At 39.9% G+C, this 21,544-nt stretch overlaps 1 protein-coding gene across 4 annotated transcripts in view; it reads left to right on the top strand.

Annotated features, from left to right (window-relative positions):
- Nucleotides 1-21,544, top strand: part of acss3 (acyl-CoA synthetase short chain family member 3) — a 57,362-nt gene that overhangs the window by 19,864 nt on the left and 15,954 nt on the right. For all 4 annotated transcript variants that reach the window (XM_040035558.1, XM_040035560.1, XM_040035561.1 and 1 more), the window contains exon 9: nucleotides 1,568-1,671. In XM_040035558.1, the coding sequence (XP_039891492.1) occupies nucleotides 1,568-1,671 (104 nt within the window). The remainder of the gene's footprint in view (nucleotides 1-1,567; nucleotides 1,672-21,544) is intronic.

The raw sequence follows: 21,544 nt of genomic DNA, 5'->3' as shown, positions 1-21,544 counted from the left end.
GAAGTGGAATTCACTGTTGATGGCTTTGACATTTAAAGCATGAGGCTAATAACTTTGGGATTTGTGAAGATGCTGAAGATAAACAAGCTTTCACCTCCACTGTCCTGAAAAGAAGGAAAACTGTTGAAAAAGAATGGTTTTGTCAGCAAAAGTGTCACGAACTATTCGCTTAAATGAGACCAATTAAGCTTGTTCTGATTTTCTGATTTACAATTAGGTAAATACGTTTTTGGGATGGATGTAATTTTGCCTCACACAATGAGGTTTGACTGAAGTTTAGAGTTACAGCTTTTATTCAGGGAGTTTAACAAAAGCATTGCGTTAACTGTCACGAGGAGGACATTAGCTATAATGGACTCTTTCAGATAGAGGAGGATGACCTGCACCAATACCCAGTGTAAGCTGATAATGCTGTATTTTGAACAACTGATTTTGGATATCTACTCTAGGAGTTAGGGTTGGTGTTTGCCATTTATACTTCGTCATTTGGTCTTTGCTTGAAGACCAAACGGCTGTGGATCAAAAGCCTCGTACTTAATTTAAAGCTGCTCTAAACGAAATAAAAGGCAAAAAAACAAACGAACATACCTTGAAAGTTGTACGCTCTCTTTCTGCAGCTTTTCCTCTCCTTTCTCATTTTTGTCACTAGATGAGGGATTTTAATTTTCTAAAAGCCAGTCATTTCTGACTTTTGACTTTTTGTGCCAGTCAAACCGCTTCAGAGGACCTTTGCTTAATCCATTGTTTGTGTTTACCTCCTTCACATTATATCCTTACATGCAGCTCATCGAATATAGTCTGAAAAGATGTGTGATTTGCTAAAGAGCTTGGCTGTGCTGAAGCCTGTAAAACTGCTTCAGATGAGGTACAAGAGTCTTTCTCCGAACCTTTGATTTACACTAGGCTGAAAGTTTATAATGGATTTTTTTTTGCCCACTCATTCCGAAAGCAGGTTGCCTATCTTGCCTTTAAGAAAAGTGAAGTCAAATTCTGGAGTACTGAGAGAGATGGTCACTCATAGTTTCTAATTTGGGTTCTCACGGTTGATTTAACCCAGTGTTTTACCCTTGCAGCACCGTTGGCAATAAAGGAGTAAATTACATACAATTTTAATAACACATTGAAATGCACATAAATGACCAAATCAGTGAAGCGTACTCCATAACTGGGAGCTAGAATTTGTGTGTAGGCTGGAAAAGAGAAACCAGTAGGCAGTCATGATCACTAATGAGAAATTAATAGGCCTCAGCTTTGTCAAGTTAGGACTTGGACTTTTTAAAAAAAATTAAAGATATTTGCTGTACAATTATTCCACCATGGAAAAAGAACACTGAAGAAATCGTTAAAAGCCCCAAATTACCATAGCGTTCAGGCCCATGATGAGTCTGTGTAAATGTCTAACACACTCACCACTGCTGTACATCTAGTAGTCCAACTTTAAAGTCTTGAGACGTCTATGGTTTGGGCATTGAACATCGATTTTGATTTATTCCGACTGTTCCTCTGAGGGAGTGAATATGCCTTGCTTCCTTAAGGTGATTGACAGATGTGTTCTGTGTCCCCGCAGGTTGAGGTCATTATTCGTGGCAGGAGAGCGATGTGATGTGGAGACCCTGCAATGGGCAAAAAGGAACTTTGGAGTTCCTGTTCTGGATCACTGGTGGCAAACTGGTAGGAAGAATTTTACTTTCTAAAGACGGAAGCAAAAGAAAGCAAGAGATTTGAATTGGGGAAGGATATTTTTATCTTCGTGACAGACTGGATATAAACTGAACTGGGGAAGCTTCTTGCTAAATAATCTTGTTCCATGCATTCCCTTTAGGCCAAGGTTTCATGTTGAACAGAAACCGGAAAACTGAAATAGCTGGCTCATTCTTAAACATCCCTCACTGAGCTGTGCAGCAACCCTTTTATTTCTTGGGCCTGTATCATCACAGGACGGCCAGGCTGGCATACAAAAGTTAACTTCATAGACTTAATACCCCTGTTTTTTTTTTTTTTTTGTTTTTTTCTTCTTTTGTGGTTGAAGTCAAAATTGTTAAAACATTTATCTTTTACCATATGCTCTGAGTGAACTGCAGTTTTAATTATGCCATTATATGAAGCTAAGAAGCACTTTTTTCTTAAAATTTAGGGACAAAGTCCTTTTGATATGGAAAGGATTTCAAAGACTTGAAGTTTTTTATTAGCATGAACTCCATGAGATGATGTAATTTAACTTGATGTTTAAGAATCAGCCATTCTTTAACCTTATCTGTTTGAGATGACTATAAATGTGAGCTTTCCTGTATTTTATTAGCACCTTGACATTAACTTGACCTCGAGCGAAGGGCTACTCCAGAAAATCACTATTCCCCAAAATGCCTGCTGACATAATTTAGCACATTTTTATCACACTTTCCTCTGTGATTAATCCTTTGTACGGTTAGTATCACAGTTTGGGGGATTAGACCCTCTCTGATGGGGGAACTGTAGCACTTTAAGCTTGAAATCCAAGCTTTTCTGGGAACCCATCATCACTCTAGTGATATGGCATCATATACAGCAAAGGGATTTATAGACATGATAGTCAGATAAATGGCTTGGAGGGTTAAGAGAGCAGTCAAAAAATGTCATTGTTGCATTTATTATTGTATTTTTAAAATATTCAAAGTGAATCAGATAACATATGACAGTTGTGCCCATTTTATCATATGTATTTACCAAGGCTGAGTTCATTACTTGCTATAATAGTTGTCATTCTGATGGGACTATAAGATTTTCTTTTCTCAAGTGGTCACATTGCCAAGCAGCACTGACACAAGAAGCTTGGCTGGTGTGTCCTTATAACTTATTTTACTTTGCACTGATATGTAGGGTGCCCAGATATCCCTCTTTAAATGAGACTGCACAGCAGTTATATCCCCCCCCCCCCTCCCGTCCCACATCTTAAGACAACGTTCCACATTTTGACTGGCCCTGGAGGGCATGCACTTTTCTTAAAGTCCGTTTTTTACCATTGCATTTGAAGGGAAGTCTATTTATTCTAGTCAAACAGTGGTTAGCCTATTCGGTGCTATGTCCTGTGAAAGCCACAAATCGCAAGTTAAAGTTACAGATTTTGTTGAATATGATTGGTTATTCACGCATGAGAAAATATTGTGTGAAGTGACACAGTATATGCATGTCAAACTTGGCTAAAAATTGTTCAAATAGGCTTACTTTTCTGAGCTATTTCTTCGCTGAAACTGTTACACTGTTACCAGGCATAACAGCAGCTGAAATAACAGTGAATTTATAAGAGAAAATGGGACTATAAGAACAAATGTCAGCTTATTTTCTTATTTTACTTGCTGAGGGAGAAAGTTAGAAAAGCTAAACTCAAATATAGTATATTTGACTACCTCCAAGCCTTGTTAATACATCCTACTTTGTTCTACAAATACTGTTTGTCTCACATTTAACTTGTTGGGATGTGTTGTGGTCACTATACCCATCTGGGATCCTGAGATGTGAGGACTGATCTATGCGTTTAATGAAGAGATAAAGAGGAAGGAAAACAATCAGGGGGATGGTGTCCATCTGTTCAGGGGTGTAAATTCAAATTGCTTTTTAGCTGAAGCATGCTTTGAGTTAGACAGCTTAATGCTGAGTCTTTCTGTTTGTTGGTGCACACTTTATAATAATACACATACATAAAGCAAGATTTAACTGATCGTATTGATTTTTCATTTAAACATGAATGTAGGAATTTGTGGTTAGTCAGCCCTGGTGCAAAGGGCCTTTCACCTGGGTCTATCTGAAAATTTCCATTTTCGTAGTCAGTTACTTTGCCGCTTTGTACTTTGGATTAATGGTCTCCCCAGAAAGGTGAGTCCTGATCATCATTTTTTAAAAGCTTCATATGTCCTTTAACTTCCTGGGTGGAGTTTGTGGTTTTTGAAAGAGAGCACAGGCTTCCTTTCTTCATCTTCCAGTTAACCTGTGGCACACCATGACTGTTGTTATTCAGGGGAGTAAGATATGTAATTGAACTCTTGAGTTCTAGCTCTCATTGCACTGTTTCTTTTGTATTGATTCTTCAATGAGAAAGACCTTATTAGCTTTTTGAGTGGGAGGCTTGAATCCACACAGCATGCTAATGTCATGTCCTCCATCACACCCATAGTTTCATTTCTTTAGTTCTCTTGAACTAATGAACTATGATAAATATCGTCAGCCACAGTGACAGAACACAATTATTATCATGCCGCTTTGTTTTTTTTTATATCTTGTCAGCACGGATGGGGGATCGATGTTGGAGAAGATGACATCCCTGTGTTAAATATGGAATCAATACTGTGGCTGAACTGTGGGGAAAGCATTGACCTTCAGCGTTGGTACATGCAGGGCACTCCAATCTAAGAACAGATTAGCCTGCTTGGTTGATTGTGTTGTCCAGCATGAATTGAAATGTAAAGAGCTTTACATTTTGTGTCATAGAATTGTGAGCTATTAAACTGAGGTCATGGGAGTTTCTCCAACTACTCAGCATGTTTTTGGGACTTGGAAAAGGCACATTTGTTCTTGGGGTTTCCTAATGGGGGGTACATTAAACGTTTAAGATATCAGACCTTTTGCTGTTGTTTTTTGTTTCCATAATTACAGTGATATGGATTCAGTAGTGGTCTATTATGATGAAGAGACCAAAAGATCATAAGGGTTCATGGGCTAACCCATAGTGATGGAATGAGAAGTGCAGTTAGTCAGTGTCTTTTGACTGGGAGGTCTGAGTACGTCTGCTTAAACTGCTGCCACTGTGCCCAAGATCAGAATAGATTCCACAAATTGTAGATTGAGTCCATATTGTTGAATTTTGGTATGCCCACATTTCAAAACCTTTTGAACACCCCCAGAATAGCTGTTCCGTTCCAAAAACCAGTCGTGTCTTTCCAGAAGAATTTTGAGCCTTTACACACCTCTCCTCACAACAAACTTTCCAGGTAATTCAGCCTGTGCTGGCTATGGGTAACTGGTGAATAAAGAGTAGAACAACATCTTGCCTAAAGGCAAAAGCAACTTTAGGATTTAAGTAATGAAAGCCTTGGCTGGGAATCCACAGTATGTCTGTTTAATAATGTAGTGAAGCTTTGTGCATTACATAAAGATATATTTACATTATTTAAAACATTCTATATACAAACAGTGCATTGCTTGCCAAACCTCACCCTGTAAATTTTGTTTACCACTGTGATTGATTGTCTGCAATTTAAGATAACCTTTAGGGGCACCTTTGCTTTTGTTAGGCAGAGGAGCATTCAAATATGCCTGTATTTTTTGTCTCAGTACAGATAGCGTGCTTGATTTGGGGAGGCAGCCTGCATTTAGTCTAGACTGGGTTTAATGATGGGTACTCTCTTGGGTGGTGACCTTCCGATCCCAGTACTGGGCAACAGTTTCATATATTGTCGGTTATTGATTAGCACAAGGGCTGCATCGGTCCTGGATCCCTTCTCTATGGTATTTCTGTTCTTAGTTTAAACACTCATAGACTCACATTTTTGTTGCATAAAGCTTTGCATGAGCATTTATTGTTCATATCGCCAGTGTGGGAGTTGAAGGGTAACGAAGAAGTAGCAGTAATCCACGAGCATTCTGCTGTCATCTTATGTAGCTGCTTTCCCTTTTATTTGTTTATTAAAACCTATTGCTCTCCACCTATAGGTCCATCTCTGACTGGCAGTGCAGAGTGTTGAACCAAAACAAACACTCACTATCAAATATGTGTTGTGCAGAGCTGTTGATTTCCATCTTCCTCTCTGTAGCCTTAGTGCTTGAGAGACAGCATTGCATTCCACTTGAACATAAAGGGTGTTTGTATCAGTCAAGTTTAAATCCCACTTCCTTTTCTCTCCCTCACACACACATGCACGCACCAAAACAAAATCCTGTCACGCTCCGTGGCTATCCGAGCCAGGTGATTTATTGGGTTTGGAGAAAAACCTCTGGCGCCCTCTTGATTTCTGTCTAGATGTGTAAATCCCATTGGATTCTTCACCCCCTGCTAAACTCAATAACTGGCAGCTGGTGGCCAGCACTGCAATCCAAATGTGTTCTCCACTTTTTCACGGTAGAGTGGGTCACTCCCTGTCTCACCCTCTTTCTCTTTGTGTGCCAGGGACTGTTTGACTAGAAGCGTGTGGGTTAAAGAGACACTGCCATCACATACATATGCATTAAATCATCATAGTTTGTCATTTTGTCTTGAGGCTGCAGTTGATTTTTTATTTTTTTTATTTTATCTGTCTGAGCTGAACACCTTTTCAGTTTTTATTTGAGCAGCAGTTGCTCTGAAGAAATTAAAACCAACAATTATATTAACACACTTGGGTATTGCATAGCCCGATACAACATATATAATGTAATCTATATACATATAATATAATTTAATATAATATAATATACAGTGGAACCCTGACTTACGAAATTAATTTGTTCCCAAAGGTTTTTCGTAAGTCGAAGCACCCATTGCGCGTTTTGAGTGAGGCGATGCTGAACAATAGGCTATAGGCTAATTGCTAACTAGAACAACAATACGTCGTTCAAGTGGAAGAGCGAAGGGCAAGTACGGAAGCCAAGGGGTTGTCACATGATTCAGAAGGCATTGTGGGCATTGTAGGCTCAGCCAATCAGAGCCAGCGGATTTCGTTACTCAGGCATTTTGCCGTAACACGGGCAGAAATATTGACGTTTAGTGCCTTGTGTAACTTGAATTTTTCGTGAAACGGGGTATTCGTAAGTCGAGGTTCCACTGTACATGTATGTTTGTGCCCCCCAGTTGGTCTCCAACCAGAAATGAGCTGTACTGGCACCTCTTCCTTTCTTATGATAGTCTGGCTCATGCAAACAAAAGGTTTGAACAGAAGTGGGTTTGAACTAATGTGCTTGCATCCAGAGATGTGTGTCTGAGATGACCAAAGAGATGGCACTGGGAAGATAAGAGAAAACTGTCAGAGTCCAATCTGAAGCCTGAACCTTTTTGTTCAACTTGAAATAATCCAAAAGTGTGTACAGTCATGTAAAACATTTCTCACAGGACTGAACAGTAATTTTCTGTATGACTTTATCCGCATCGTTCTTTGGCCTAATGTTGGTTTAGTTCATTGAGTTTGGCGGGTAATCATTTATGCACATCTCTCTTAAGGTCCTGCCACAGCATTTCAGTCAGGTTCAGGTCTGGACTTTGACTGGGCTATTGCAACACCTTTTTTTTTTCTTTTTCAGACATTCTGTTACAGATTTGCTAATCTGCTTGGGAACATTGTCTTGCTGCATGACCCAGTTTCTACCAAGCTTTAGCTGTGGGACAGATGGCCTCACATTAGATTCAGTCTTATGCAGAGGAGTTCATAGTTGACTGAATGACTCAAGGTGCCCAAGTGCTGTGGCTGTAAAACAATCCCAAATCATCACGCCTCCAGCATAGCACTTGAGTGTTGCTATGATGTGCCTATGCTGATATGCTGTGTTTGGTTTCCTCCGACTGTGGTGCTGTGCACTAAGGCCAGACATCTCGACTTTTGCCTTGTCTGCCCAGAGGACCTTGTTCCAAAAATCACACACAAAGACATTTTTTTAAGTCTTTATCTAATTTTGAATTGTGTTAACACAGACCTGAATGCTCCAATCGAACAAACTTCCAACAGGTCTGCTTATGGAGTTGGTCACATTTGCTGATGATCAGTCAATCTTACGTTTTTGATCAGCAGCTCCTGGTTTCTACTTGCTCTCATAATTTATGAGGAACTGGTAAGGGTTTCACATGACAGTGGTCATATGACAGAAAATTAATTTTCTTGCTCAAATGAGCCTTGATTACGTTGTAGCTGTTTGATTCTGTAATAATTGATATGGATTTGTGAACAGGTTTATTTTATCTGCCTTACTGTTTACTTCTGTTGGCACAGAACTCAAGTGTAAGTAAGAAGCAAATGATGTTTAAAAAAAAAAAAGTGTGTATGGTGTTCTCCAGCATGAGTTTGTGAGTGAACTATCTGGGTAGGGCTGTGCGATATGACCAGAATCTCATATCCCGATATTAAGACATCTGTCGTCCGATAACGATATAAATCACAAAAATGTAACATTTTCTGTAAATTCTGTGAATCTCGGGCAGCTCGACTTGCATGAAGTGTTTCCAGCTGCGCGTCGCGTACAACACTGGAGTCCAGTGTTTTAACTGAGGCATGAAACTATACATTTTTAGACATAAGTTGTAACGGCCGCCGTTTTCTTTGTATTTATTACACGGCGTACTGCGGGGAAAAGCCTGTTCTAACATTTGAGTCTAAGGTTTAGTTTTTAGCACCTGACGGCTCTTTTTTGCTTCTCATCCATAAACACTCTGCATCTTTCACGTGATTCAGTTTATTTTGAAAAGTAGTGGTGTGCGGATCGATCCTGAAATATCGATTCCTCCGATACCAGTCATTTATGTTCTAGAATCGATTCTCACATTAAAATATCGATATTTTAATAATTTTGGGTAAAACTGTAGTTTATCATTAACAGGAACACAGTGGAAAGAAACTATAACATTCGGATTGTCTACATTGGAAGGAACTACTTCCTCTTCCGCCTTCCATAGTCATGTGCGAAATACAGCTGTATAACTGTGTCGCAGCCCCTTGGCGTGCGCACTCACAACAATAGCTGAGCGTAATTGGAGTCATGTGTGGATGTATTTTGCATCCACAAACAGCCGAGACGTGGTCTGCGATACATGTGGCAAGAAAGTGAGGTGTTGTGGCAACACCACTGACCTTGTCAAACACCTCAGAGTAAATCATATCACAGAATATAACTAGCGTATCTTGAGGCGAACTGAAGAGGAGGGGGGACAGGTGCTGCTAGGGCGAGACAGACGTCTCCCACGGAGTCCTTTAGTGCTGCAGGCAGGCAAGGTGTTCAAATAACGCACAACTTCAGTTTTTTTGTTATTTCTATATGATGAACTCTGAATTATTAAGTGATAAGAACAAGTAATCTGATGTCCTGTAATCATTATGATGCTATAATTTGAGATACAATAAAAGATTCAAGTTTTTGTACAAAGTATCGGTATCGGATCAGTATCGTCGATACCACCCTGAATTTTACTTGGTATTGGATCGGAAAGGAAATCAGTGGTATCGCACATCACTATTGAAAAGTCTCAACAGGATCTTGAGCTTTATTGTGAAAGGTTTATGTGGAACAAGCGGACACGCGGTGGTTTTACCGTCGTTGTTGCTAACGACAGCGCATAAAAACAAACGCTTGTCTGTCTGTAGTGTGGTTATATTAAATGTAAGAGAAAGAGAGAACTTTAAGAAATGAATATAGCCACTACAGTGACCATCGAAATAATGAAAAAATATTGCCCTAAACAGTTTATTTTGCGACACCACGAAACAAACGATAGCGTAAAATGAAACGATAGACGTTTTTATATCGTCATCGATATATAGCGTTCTATCGAACAGCCCTATATCTGGGAGTGTCATAATGCACTGTCTCTGTGAACACAGGTCATTGATCAACAAACTTTTAGCAATGCCAGCACCTTGACAACTCTCCTCCTTCTTCTTCTTCAGCAGAAGAGAAGAAACTTGGTCATTGGAAAGCAGTTTAGTTTTCAAGGCTCATTTACTCCAAAATATAAATCACTGAAAGAAGACAGACTCCTTCAGAAACTCATTACAGTCAAAAACCTAAAGAGCAAAATCTGTTTGCTTTTTTGGCTTTCAACTTCAAAATAAATGGGTGACAGTTTTTGCTTTTGGTGGGTAGGTGGGTGGGGGTTGGCTTTCATCTATAAATATTGATGCATCTGTCCCTCTACTTGCATGGTGCTCTTTTTGTAGTTACCAGAAAAACAGATAGAATTGAACAAAATCAATCGTCAGTGCTTGTTGCTCATAAATCTTCCCAGCTGCAAGCCTCTAATCCTGGAGTGTAATATTCAGCAGTTGAAAGCTGTAATCGATGAGGAGAAAACTGGTACCCCGAGCAATGATGAGACGAGTAGCAGAAGAGAATAGCAGACAAAGTTTAGTAAAATAATATGGATGAATTTAGGCTTATGAGCAACATAACCTGGATTTAAAGTAAATTAAATTCAATATTTTTGTCATTGCAAGCTAAGAAACGAGCACTTGATTCTAGTCTGTTTTAACTGAGAAGCCTTAATCAATGTTAAATGAAATTAAATATTTGTCACGGTATCTTTTTGCTGATAACATACATTTGAAACCCTTCCCAGGATGGGGGCTGTCTTATTCTGAAGCTCCTCAGTGTAAAGCTGCTGTATGATCACTGTAGCATTCTTTATTTATCAAACAGAATGTGTTTTCCAGCTCCTGTTAAAAGATGCATCATCCAATTCATTTCTTCTTTGACAGTATCTTTGACAGTTCAGCGGTTCATCAGCAGTGGCAGCCGCACACCACTGAAAAGATTAAAAACGGCTCAGGGTTCGGTTCGTTCTCACATCTGTCTCTGGAGGATTCTCCCTGCCTTTCAGCCAAAGATGTGCCACTGCTGATTGGTAATCAGTCACACAAAAGAGCCAGCGTCAGTCTGTTTTGAAAGCAGAGATCTCTCAAAATCTACAGAGGGACCTGGCAAATTTGGAGGAAAAATTGACGTGTCATAGTGATGGGGGTAACACGACATACCACAGAGAGATTACAGGTCAAAGATTCTCTGCATAATAACCTGAAGCTTATCATTTCCAGCTCCACATTTTAATTATTCTAATCCATTAGTGAACTGTGAACCATTCAGAATATTCTCCATTCATCTAATCCTCGACCATGGAAGCGACTTACTTGTGCTCTGGCTGAAATTAGCTCTTTGCAGAGCCCAATGAGCTGCATGGGCTCTACTACAGCTGCTTTGTGTGATTCACATCTAAAAATCTTTTTTTTTTTTTTTTTTTTTTTTTTTTTATGTCAGTCATGGCTCAATTTTTTTTTTTAATCTTGTACTGGGCCTTGGGCCTTAGCCCTGCAGTTTTAGTTTTGCGTTTTTTTCCCCCCCCTTCTTCTTCTGATTGTTTACTCTCACAAAAAAGTTGAAGAGCAGGTGGGTGGCCCTTCTGTATTTTATATCAAGAGCTGTTTGTCTGAATTGTCCATATTAACCCGTCGGGCCCATTTTACAAGCGCTCTTTAAACGACCCCGCCTACGTTTGACCATGTGCGCTTCGAACTACTGTAACTCATCGACCATTTGAGCAAGAGGAAAAAATTCACCCAGTTACTGAAAGAAGAGAAGCTGCGCTTTACAGGGATATTTGGTGCATTACGGTAGCACAAAGGTAGTGGGTTTGCAAGCTACTGCTCTGGAAAAAGAAAAGCCAATTCCACTTAGGTGCGCTTCGCACTATCGTAACTCCTCGACCATTTGGGCAAGAGAGACATTTCAAATGGTGACTAAAAGACGAGAAAACGAGCTTTACAAAACTTTACGGTGCATCATTAGGAAGCACGAACTGCGACGGTCCAATCACATGTAAGAATTGATGACTCACAGAGCAAACTGACGGGCGTGGAGAAGGCCCCAAAACTTTATTGTACATATTTAGTATAGTTCATATTTAAAGTTGATGTTGTTTTACATTTTGTTCCTGTTGAATATCAGTTTCCACTTAGTTATAAATCTGAAAAAACAGAGTCTGATTTTTATTTTTTTCCACTTTTAACTGTTGTTCCATTGTCACAACAATACAATAATGTAAAATGACTGCCAGATATTGAAAGCTGAGGTTATTCTGAAAAAAGGGGCAAAAGAATTCACTTATAATATGATTTTTGGCCCTTTTACAGCCAAAATTACCAAATATGTCCAGGCGGCCTAAATGATGCTTGGTCAATAAAGGACATTATTGTTAAGGACATTCCTTGCTGACATCACACAAAGCTAAGAGTAGAAACGTTGATTAACTATGATAAAGTTTCAATTCATTTTCAGTTTTATTTATATAGCAGCAAATCACAACAACAGTTGCCTCAAGACGCCTTTTATTGAAAGGTATAGAGCCTACAATAATATAAAGAAAACAGAGAAAACCCCAGTAATCATATGAGCAAGTGCTTTGGCAACAGTGGAAAGGAAAAACTCCCTTTTAACAGGAAGAAGCCTCCCTCACAACCAGCCTCAGGGCGGGGCGGTCATCTGCCGTGACCAGTTGGGGTTTAGGGGAGTTCCACTCATAAAATGACAGTCTCTGGAGTAAGGGGACAACGTGGTCATCGGCACAAACTCCTTTAAACCTTTATCCAATGAACCTTAGATTTTGACCTTTTTCTAAGGATCATTTGTACATACGCTGATCTCATGGTTTGTGCTGTTACATCACAGCAAGAAGGTTCTGGGTTCAAAGCCACCTGGGGCCTTTCTGTGTGGAGAGGGTAATACTTTTCAGGGTAATAAAGTGGTTCATACTTTTTCCAAGGTGGCCACATTAGAAACTGTGAGTGTTGTGGAGGGCTGTGCCAAAAGCTGAACTAAATTTCTCAGTGTCTTGAAAAACTGCAACTTCATGTTGAGAAATGCCAAGTCTTTCAACCAATATGTCTGTGGGAATTACCTTATTGGCACAAAACTATTTTATACTTGTCAGACTGTGTTACCTTTGACATTTTTTCATAGTTTCAACTAAAGAATTGAAAACATAAATTTTGTGACAGGCTGCTAGCAACAAAGGTCTAAAGATACAATTTAAAATGAGTTCTTTGCTAAGTTGTTTGTTATTTGTAGACACAACAGTGTGCTCCGGCGGCGCGAGCTCCCCCGGCTCGCCGGGCACCCACTGGGGCCCGCAGAGCCCCCGCTCGGGCAGGGCAGGTGCGGGTGGTGATGTAGCGGCCGGTGAAGAAGATGGCCACACACACACACACACACGCACACGTACGCACACCAGCATGGAACACAAGAGCACAGTGCAGCAAACATACATCCAAATGTCTGAACCTGCGGTTCCTCTCGTACTGAGCAGGATTACTATTGCAACAACACATCATCAGTAGGGTAAAACTAACCTGTCTCACGACGGTCTAACCCCAGCTCACGTTCCCTATTAGTGGGTGAACTTTAGTTGGGTGACTTTTTGATGTTTAAATGTTATATGGGTCAGTGTTAAGTGGCTTAACAAAAAAAAAAACCTTCCTGTGAAATGGTCAGGTACAAGGACTGGACTGAAAACAAGTAAAAAAGCAGCCAGTGAAAAGCTTTGAAAGCCCGTCAGTAAGCGTGGAGAATTGTTGCTCAAGACCACTTTACAAGAAAGTCTGGCTCCTTGGAAGCAGATGATGCTTTAAAAATGCTGGATGTAGCATGTTTAACCCTTTAAAACCGGTCAGAGCGGGCACGCTCCGTTTAAAAACTATTTTTAAATCCCGGCAGAACTGCAACCACGTAAGCTAGCGCAATAATTTTTTTTGCATATGAAACCGGAGGAGTTGTACTTACATCTTATGCCATCAGCTTGTCCTAGGTCACAGTTTCCTTCCACATATAGCTTTGCAAAAACTGCATAAAAAGCACTTGCAGCAACAAAAACATAATATTCCAGAAACACGCTTTGCCGATCCGATCAGCTGTTTGAAACACTTCCTACGTCCATCAGCGCGAAGTGTCACATGTCCGCCATGACCTGCCCGAAACCGTAAGTGACGTCATTTTGCGGAAATGTAGTTTTTTACCATCAATGCCTTATAAGCCTATACTGGTGTTTTTAAAAGTTCTGTTTGACTTTATGACTTTCTGTGTCGTTTCTGGGATGCTTAGGACTCATATTGGACTGCTGGAAATAGTTTATTTTGATGCATATGCTGCTTTTTTGCAAATTTGCAGTATAATATTTATTTTCGTTTTTCCTGCATTATATAAAAATTGGTGTATTTCAAAAATAAAACTAAGAAGACCCTTAGAATAAATTTCCTGTTGTGGGAAACTAGTTTGTGCAACTTTTTTGAATTTACAGTTTTGAGGGATAAGCCTCTTAAATTTCTCTAACTAGAAATATATGTTTTTTAACATATATTTGTAGTTTATTGCACTTTTTTGCAATTTATGTAATTGCTATGCACTTAATGCAGACATATTATTAAAATCTGGGCTATAATGGTTGTATTGATGTATAGCAACTTGAAATGCTCCCAAAAATGGCACTACAGCATGTAAAAATATAATATAAGCTCTGGCCGACTTGGTTCTATGGTAGGTCTTAAAGGGTTAAGACACGTCTGCAGCCTCTGGATTTAAAAACTATTACAAGCAGGACTTGATCTCAGACATTTTCTCAGGACTTGCATGCAACACTAAATTTAAATGTTCTTTGCTGCGAATATCTAATTGTGCTAACGAGCTCGAGTTTGACTAATTTGACCTTGTGATTACTTTTCTCTCTGGAGTACTTACAGTGCAGATGAGATTAGTTTTCTGAATCATTTGCAGTGGACTCAATTATTTTTTTCAGCCTCCCTCTGTCATGCGCTGACTCACCCTGTTTCAACCAGACATGGCACCACGCTGCTCTTTTTTTTTTTAACACCTAACCTTTATTTTGGTTGTTTTTATGCTGCTTTCACATGCATACAGATATTGGAAAATGAATGAACACCCCTTACTCACCCCCACCCACCTAATGTATATCATAGTTCGCATAGTTTAGGCCATCTGATGCGGCTGGCAACCCCAGCTCACTTCTCCTTATGTCCATATGAGCAAATGTCTGCCATTTTGAAGCCTGATAATAATCTAAGCGCTATTTTAAGACCCAAGTGCCATTGGTGAGGGTGGAGGGAGTTGATGATGGAGGTTGCTGATGTCACTGGTGTTGCCTGGCAACAAATATGTGTTTCCAGTTGGCAGGTTTTGGCTGCTTCACCAGTGAGTGGTGACGGATGGACCCACAGTAGTGGTGTTTTTAGATCGTCCTGACTCTGTCTGGCTTTCTCTCTCTGTTTGTCTTTGTTTCTTCGACTCAGTCTGACAGACGGCAGATGCTTTCGCAAACAGAATGAAATTATCTCAAAAGTGAACTGGACCTCCTCAAAGTATCTGTCATGTCAAATAAATTTGTAGAATTGAGAAATGTCCCCCCACGGCTTTTGCCGAATGCTTTGCTGGCACAGCAGTGGACTCTAAAATCCTCCTCTTCTCAGTAAGATAGCGAAGGGCAGTTTTAGGCAACCTTATTGAAAACGCATAAAAAAATAAGCTTTTAGCACGCCAGCACTTGCTGTTGGAAAAGAGAAAGAGTGCTCGGCTGGATCAAAGGTTAATAAAGAATCTTTACCTAACGGTTAAACAGGGATATTTTACTCTGCTGTGTTAATTTAAATCAGGATATCTGAGAGTCTTCATGGATATTTTATTATTAGAGTGGTTTGTAACCTTTTTGTGGCACATATTAGTCCAGAAGTGTCCTACTCATTTATGTTTATGGTCTGTATACAACTCAGTTGACACATGGACGGTGGCCCCAGTGGACAGTTTTCATTGTTTTAAACATTCAGTTTCACTTCTGCTCTTTTTTATGTTATAACTCTGGTCTTCTCTGCAGTGAAAGCAGCAAAAGCAAGAGTGGTCCACAGACTGGTTGGTTGTTACACGCTAGCGATGGTAAATGCCTAGATGACAGTCTGCAAAGCTGTGCGCAGGCTCTGCAAAGGACCAACACACAACCATGAAATGTAATTGAATTGAACCATGCCGGTTCCGTTAACCATGTTGCTGCTGCCTAGTAGTAAGGCAGGCTATCGGTAATGTGTTTTTCAGTAAGAAGACAGTAAGAGAAAAAAAGACCCCTCATCCTCCTTTGAAATGTTCACACTTTTGTAGAAAGCCATTGCACCTGACTGGCCAGCTCTGACCAGTGGGCTCTGTTTGACACCCATGCATTAGCCTGTAATAGGTTTGATATGGTATGAGAATATAATAGAATGATAGCTTATATATATGAAAAGTGTGCATGCACAGGTGAGATTCTTATTTTGGTTTCATTTTTCTCATTCAATAATTCTGATTTTTTTTTTTTTTTGTTTGTTTGTTTTTTCTTTTAACAAGTTTTCTTCACTGCTTTGTAGAAGATTTGACATTCATTGAGTGAGTTGGTGATACCTGGCTTCCAAGACAGTAGGCATTCCTGCTTTAAGATGGTCCAGAAATAGACATTTTTCCAAGTTTGTTTGTAACTAAATCTCCAAATCAGAGAGGATAGGCAGAACATGAACTACACTGCACTGCAAAACATGAAAAAACAACACAAAAACAACAAAAACAGCAAAAAAGAAATATATGTTTCTGGATGGACAGTTGCAGAAGTGACAGAAATCAAAGCAGATTGCACAAAAGAAGCAGAGAGTTCATCAGCGTTGTGAGGGAGAAAAGATGCATGCCAATGTGCGTGTTTTAATCACATGATTCATGTAATACTGTAGACACATTTACTAATAGCTATTTACGGTTAGCTTCACTTTCACAGCTATTCTGTCACATTATTGTTTTCCCCCAAAATTCCTTCAGTTATCATTTTTTCTCAACTTTTTTTTCCATTTGTTTTGTTTTTGTTTGTTTGTTTGTTTTGCATGGTCTATTTGCTGGTGTTTTCTTAAATTGCAGGACATTTGACTGTAGCTATGCCCAAAGTTTTTGAGTTAGATGTTTAACAATCACATATGGGGTGTCCGCATAGATTCATAAGTTTCCATAAATTATGCAAAGGCTTGTCTTTAATATGTTTTAATAGCCAGGCTAAACCAATATCTGTGCTCTTATTAATTTCTCGCAAGTTCTTCTCACGACCCTGGTGGGAGATGTTATTGCATGGCCACAGATTAGTCAGTTTTGAGCACCACATGTAAATAAGATGGTGCATCTGAAGCGGTTTATCCTGGAATAGAGCAGATGATGAGATTATTAACTCATGGGCCCAAGTTAATATGGCGGGGAAATGAGAAATTAAGACATGGCGAGAACCAATTAACCACAATTACTTTGAATTGTTACTTGTTACTGGTTACTTTGAATCTTCTGTCTTAATTAACAGGAAGAGAGTAATAGTTTTAATATCAGTGGTTATTAACAGTAAAAATGCATGTATACAACCATCAGTAAAATCTGAACATTTGGTAAATTTGAAGTTTAAGCAGTTTTTTTTCCTCCACCACACTTTGGCCGTGCATGACGCACAGTTTCAAAGCTTTGGGGATTTATTAATGGATCAATCCAAAGTTCTTCCTTCAACACATTTCCCTCGAGTGTTCCACACTTCAGCTTCGGATTGGCTAATTGGTGGCAGGGATCTGAAAACTGACTTCAGCACTGCAGAAGTGTTTTTCAACATTTTTTCAACTTTGCCTCTGCACATCATCAAGAATGTTAAATCAGACTCATGATGTGTGCAGACTTTCAGCCTTAATTCACTGGATTTAACAAAAATATTAAAACTGGTTAAGAATTACAGCCATTTTTCGACATAGTTCCCAATTGCTCTTTAAAGCACAACATATATTTTGGTCATTATTTAAAGCTTTTGCTATGCCACATTTGAGAAAATTAGCTTTACTTGTAAAATCCATGGAGCGCTACCTCTGTGACGCTTCATTTTGGCCAGCCTGGTGAAAACTGGAATTGCAAAACAGAGCCATCCCTTTGCCTCACACGGTTGATATTCCTCCCCATACCTCTTGCAGATAGGCCAGTCCCTCAGTGTCTTCTTGTATCCTAAATAAGAATACATTTCATTTCAGTAAATTGTTCCTGAATCATGTCATCCTGCTCTTGCCCTCCTTTGGAAAAGCATGGAAAGCCTTAGCTTTGTACCTCATGTCATTCAACAATAAGCCCCCCCCCCTTCCCACTGTCGCTCACTTGGTCTCATTACAGTGCAGCAGAGACAGTAGCGCAGATGTCGTGGCTCCTGTAATTACATCTCAGAGAGCTGAGGTGCCACGTTTGTGTTACCTCGTTGTTTACCGGAAGCCGCTGTCATCAGCTCTCCAACCTGGGAATTCGCTTGGCATTCATTCCAAAGCATTGTTGCATTGTCTGCTGAGGTTTTTAAGGCACAAGATGGGGGTCGTTCATTAGCAAGTTAAGTAGTGCATTTGTATGCATAAACTTAGCTCTGAGCGAACGAGCCGCGCTGTCTGAGAAGTGATAAGGGAGAGGCAGTGTTTTTAGCTGATGAGATGAAATTGCCCCTTGAAGAGCTGTAAATGAGATGTGTGCATGCTGTTTGCAATTTCTCGTCCTGGTTTTAATGCATGTCTTTGGTATGCAGCTCAGCAAGCTTTTGCAGCTCCTGCAGCATGCTCTTCCTCATGCATTTTGCTTCCTTTCTTAACTTTTCTTCATTCACCTATAATTTCAACTTTCAGCTCAACCCAAAAGGCTTAGCTAACAAAGCCTATGCTAACTGCCTGTACTTTACTCTTCAGTTGCCAGTGATGGTGTGTCTGACCAGTAAAGTCTGCACTGTCCAGCACAGCAGAACTAATCCCACCGCTTTGTAGTAAGACTTGTTTTGCACTCGTTCTGACGTGGCAGCAAATGCTGCCACGTCTTTTACAACTGCACCCATTTCGTATCAGCGCGTGCATCTCTGCAGTCTCCCTCAAAAGCATTATTCAGGAAATTTAAAAATTTCATGGTGTTTCTCTTTCACAACCGTTTTTTACAAGGTAGATAGATTCTTGACTTTGTGTAGGAAGAGCTGAAACATTTATTATGAAGAAAAACGATGTGGGGAAAAAAGGGCGTATTTCATTGTCTGGCGAAGGAGCTTGCAATCTATTTTCTTTCTCTCTGTTCTCATGCTCCTACACATCAGCCTCTTTTACATTGACCTTGGGTCTCCTTTTTTTAAGCTCTCAACTAAGTTACCCCAGCAACAACACAGGAACAGGACAACTTCAAATACGACTGTGCATATGTGTTGTTGTGCAGAAAGAACTCTCTGAGCTTTGTCTCTCAGGATTGCTGTTTACTGCACATGACTCATGCAGTGCTTATTTACGTGTTACAGCTGCTGCTGTAGGGCTGTAAGTAAGATTTAATCTCCTTACATACCTTTCAGAAATGTCTGACAAATGAAGGAACATACTGTTACTTACTTTTCACCGTTTTATTGTTTACTTGCGCCAGTATCTAAGTTTAGCATTAATAATGAAGAAGGTTAACTGGCATCAGGTGCATCTGAAGTCACAAGTGCAGTTAATTGGCTTCCCTCAAACTTGATTTTACCATCACAGTATATCAGCAAATATGTAAGCTTTTTACCTGATTTATATAATCCTCTTGGGAACTTTTAGGGCATTGAAAGAGAATAATGACTAATAATGGTTGTCACGGTTTATTTGAAGATTACTAATCGCTTTCTTATTAACTCTGCACCTCAAATTGATGGAGACCCAAGCAAAGTTGTAAATCTATCAGCGCGTGCATCTCTGCAGTCTCCCTCAAAAGCAATCTTCCAATAAATAAATAAATAAATAAGAAGCAAACTTGTGTATTTCTAGTGCATGGTGGATCTCCTTCGGTGTGCTGTGTTTTCTTGAGATTGAGGTTCTATTTATGCCGGGTGGTGTTGGCACATGAGTTTCAAAAGATTTGATGGCATTCATAAGGTTTTTCTCTGTAAATACATATATTTTTGAAAAGTAGTTTGTAATGAATAAATAACAGAGTAATAATATTCAGCTGCCTCTCCAGTGAGTCTGTCCTCTTCTGGATGGACTCTAGAGCAGAATGATTTCAATTCAGTTTTATTTACATAGTGCCGAATCACAACAACAGTTGCCTCAAGATGCCTTATAATTTAAGGTATAGACCCTACAACAACCCAACGATCAAAATACTCCTTTTGAGCAAGCTCTTTGCGACAGTGGGATGGAAAAACTCCCTTTTAACAGGAAGAAACCTGTGGTGGAACCAAGCCGAGGGAGGAGTAGCCATCTGCTGCTGCTGCTCCTTCCTGGTTGTCGACTTGTCATTGACAAGCTACCAGTCAACGAGAATACCCTGAGATAATGTAACTTCCTGACACTAATAATGAACATAATTACAATAAAGAGTAATTAAAGGTAGCTTAATGTTTTTTCAATATAACCTGAAATAACAAGCCCATAAAACACTCAGGAAGGTGTTAACTGAGTCCAGAGAGTGAGGAAGCTGATCGCCATTTTCCAATAGTAGTCACTGTAGCGCCGTGCTGGCGCCCCCTGCTGGTCATTAAAAATATGCAGGCTTAAGACACTTCTACACTTTCAGTTTTTGTAATCTCGAAACTGTTTTCATTTTTTTATGCTTTCTATGGAAGTGATCTAAAAATAGTGAGAACAATTACAAAGAGAGTGGCTAAATTTTAAATGAGTGTGTTTTGTTTTGTTTTTTTTGTTTTGCATTTTTTTCCCCTGTAGAAGTGTGTTCACATGCCCCACTATATTTACTCACCTTTGCCTGTGCTGTCATTTGCTGCTGAGCAGATGGTGTATAGGGAGACTTTTTAGAGCGGTTTTCCTGCCAACAGTTGCCCCCTCTGAGGTATACTCAGCTCCCATGTAGTTTTATTTTAGATTTATTAAATCAGCCTTTCATCTATTTTCATTAATGCTACAAGATTGCACTTGAGTTACAAGTGTTTTGGTCTCCCCTGGGTTTTCAGGTTTCATATTGTAACATCAGACTAGACACTGCCATTCATCCTTTTGTTTCACTGAAGTCCTTGTTGCCTGTTTTCCATGTAATCCCTAAAGACAGAGTAGAGGCACGGAGAAGGGTGTTATATCCTTTGTTTTTGCAAACGAATATGCCGCTCGAGTAGTTACAGAGACGAAACGGAGTGCAGGATCATCTTTGTTTTTCCTGAACAGCAGTTTCTCTCCAAGCTGCTGGTAATGAGCTCGGCACTTCGATTGCACCTTCTCAGCTGAAATGGCGCCACCAAATCGCCTATTCCGCTCTACCAACGTGTCCTCCAGCATCCCTCCCCCTCCCTCAGCCCATTCATCACACTGAAAATGGCTCTCTCACTGGCGGAGCTCATCTCCAACAGGTCGAAGGAAGATTGATTTGTTTGTGTACAGAGGGATAGTGAAAAGGAAAAGACTGAGGTGGGAGCTGAGATAGACTGATGCCAAGCTGTGTCAGACAAGCACATAGACAGCCCAGCAGTATCAGTATGTATGTGTATGTGTGCTCAGCTCCAGCCCCCAGATGTTTTAACTACTTCTAGCATTTACTCAGCCTCAGCCCATGCTGTCTACCTTTCGAATGCAGCATATTTAAACTCCCCCGCACAATGTGACTAGAATAATAGCAGTGCAAGTATTTTGTCAGTTTGAGCTCAATAAAGATGTCTTGAGCCAAACATTTTGGACATGTTACCTTACGGGATGAAATGCTGACCCTTTTGAAGGTGTGTGTGTGTGTGTGCGTGCAGTCAAGTTTTTGGGGTAATGGCTGTCTCCTGAAGTATTCAATAAAACGCCTCGAATGTGATGCATGCTGTGAAAATGTCAGGCTGTCAAAAATA

Source organism: Simochromis diagramma, unplaced genomic scaffold (assembly GCF_900408965.1).
Source record: "Simochromis diagramma unplaced genomic scaffold, fSimDia1.1 OVJJ01000816.1, whole genome shotgun sequence".
Classification (NCBI taxonomy): domain Eukaryota; kingdom Metazoa; phylum Chordata; class Actinopteri; order Cichliformes; family Cichlidae; genus Simochromis; species Simochromis diagramma.
The sequence above is the reverse complement of the archived record's forward strand: the minus strand, read 5'-3'. Positions and strand labels throughout refer to the sequence as shown.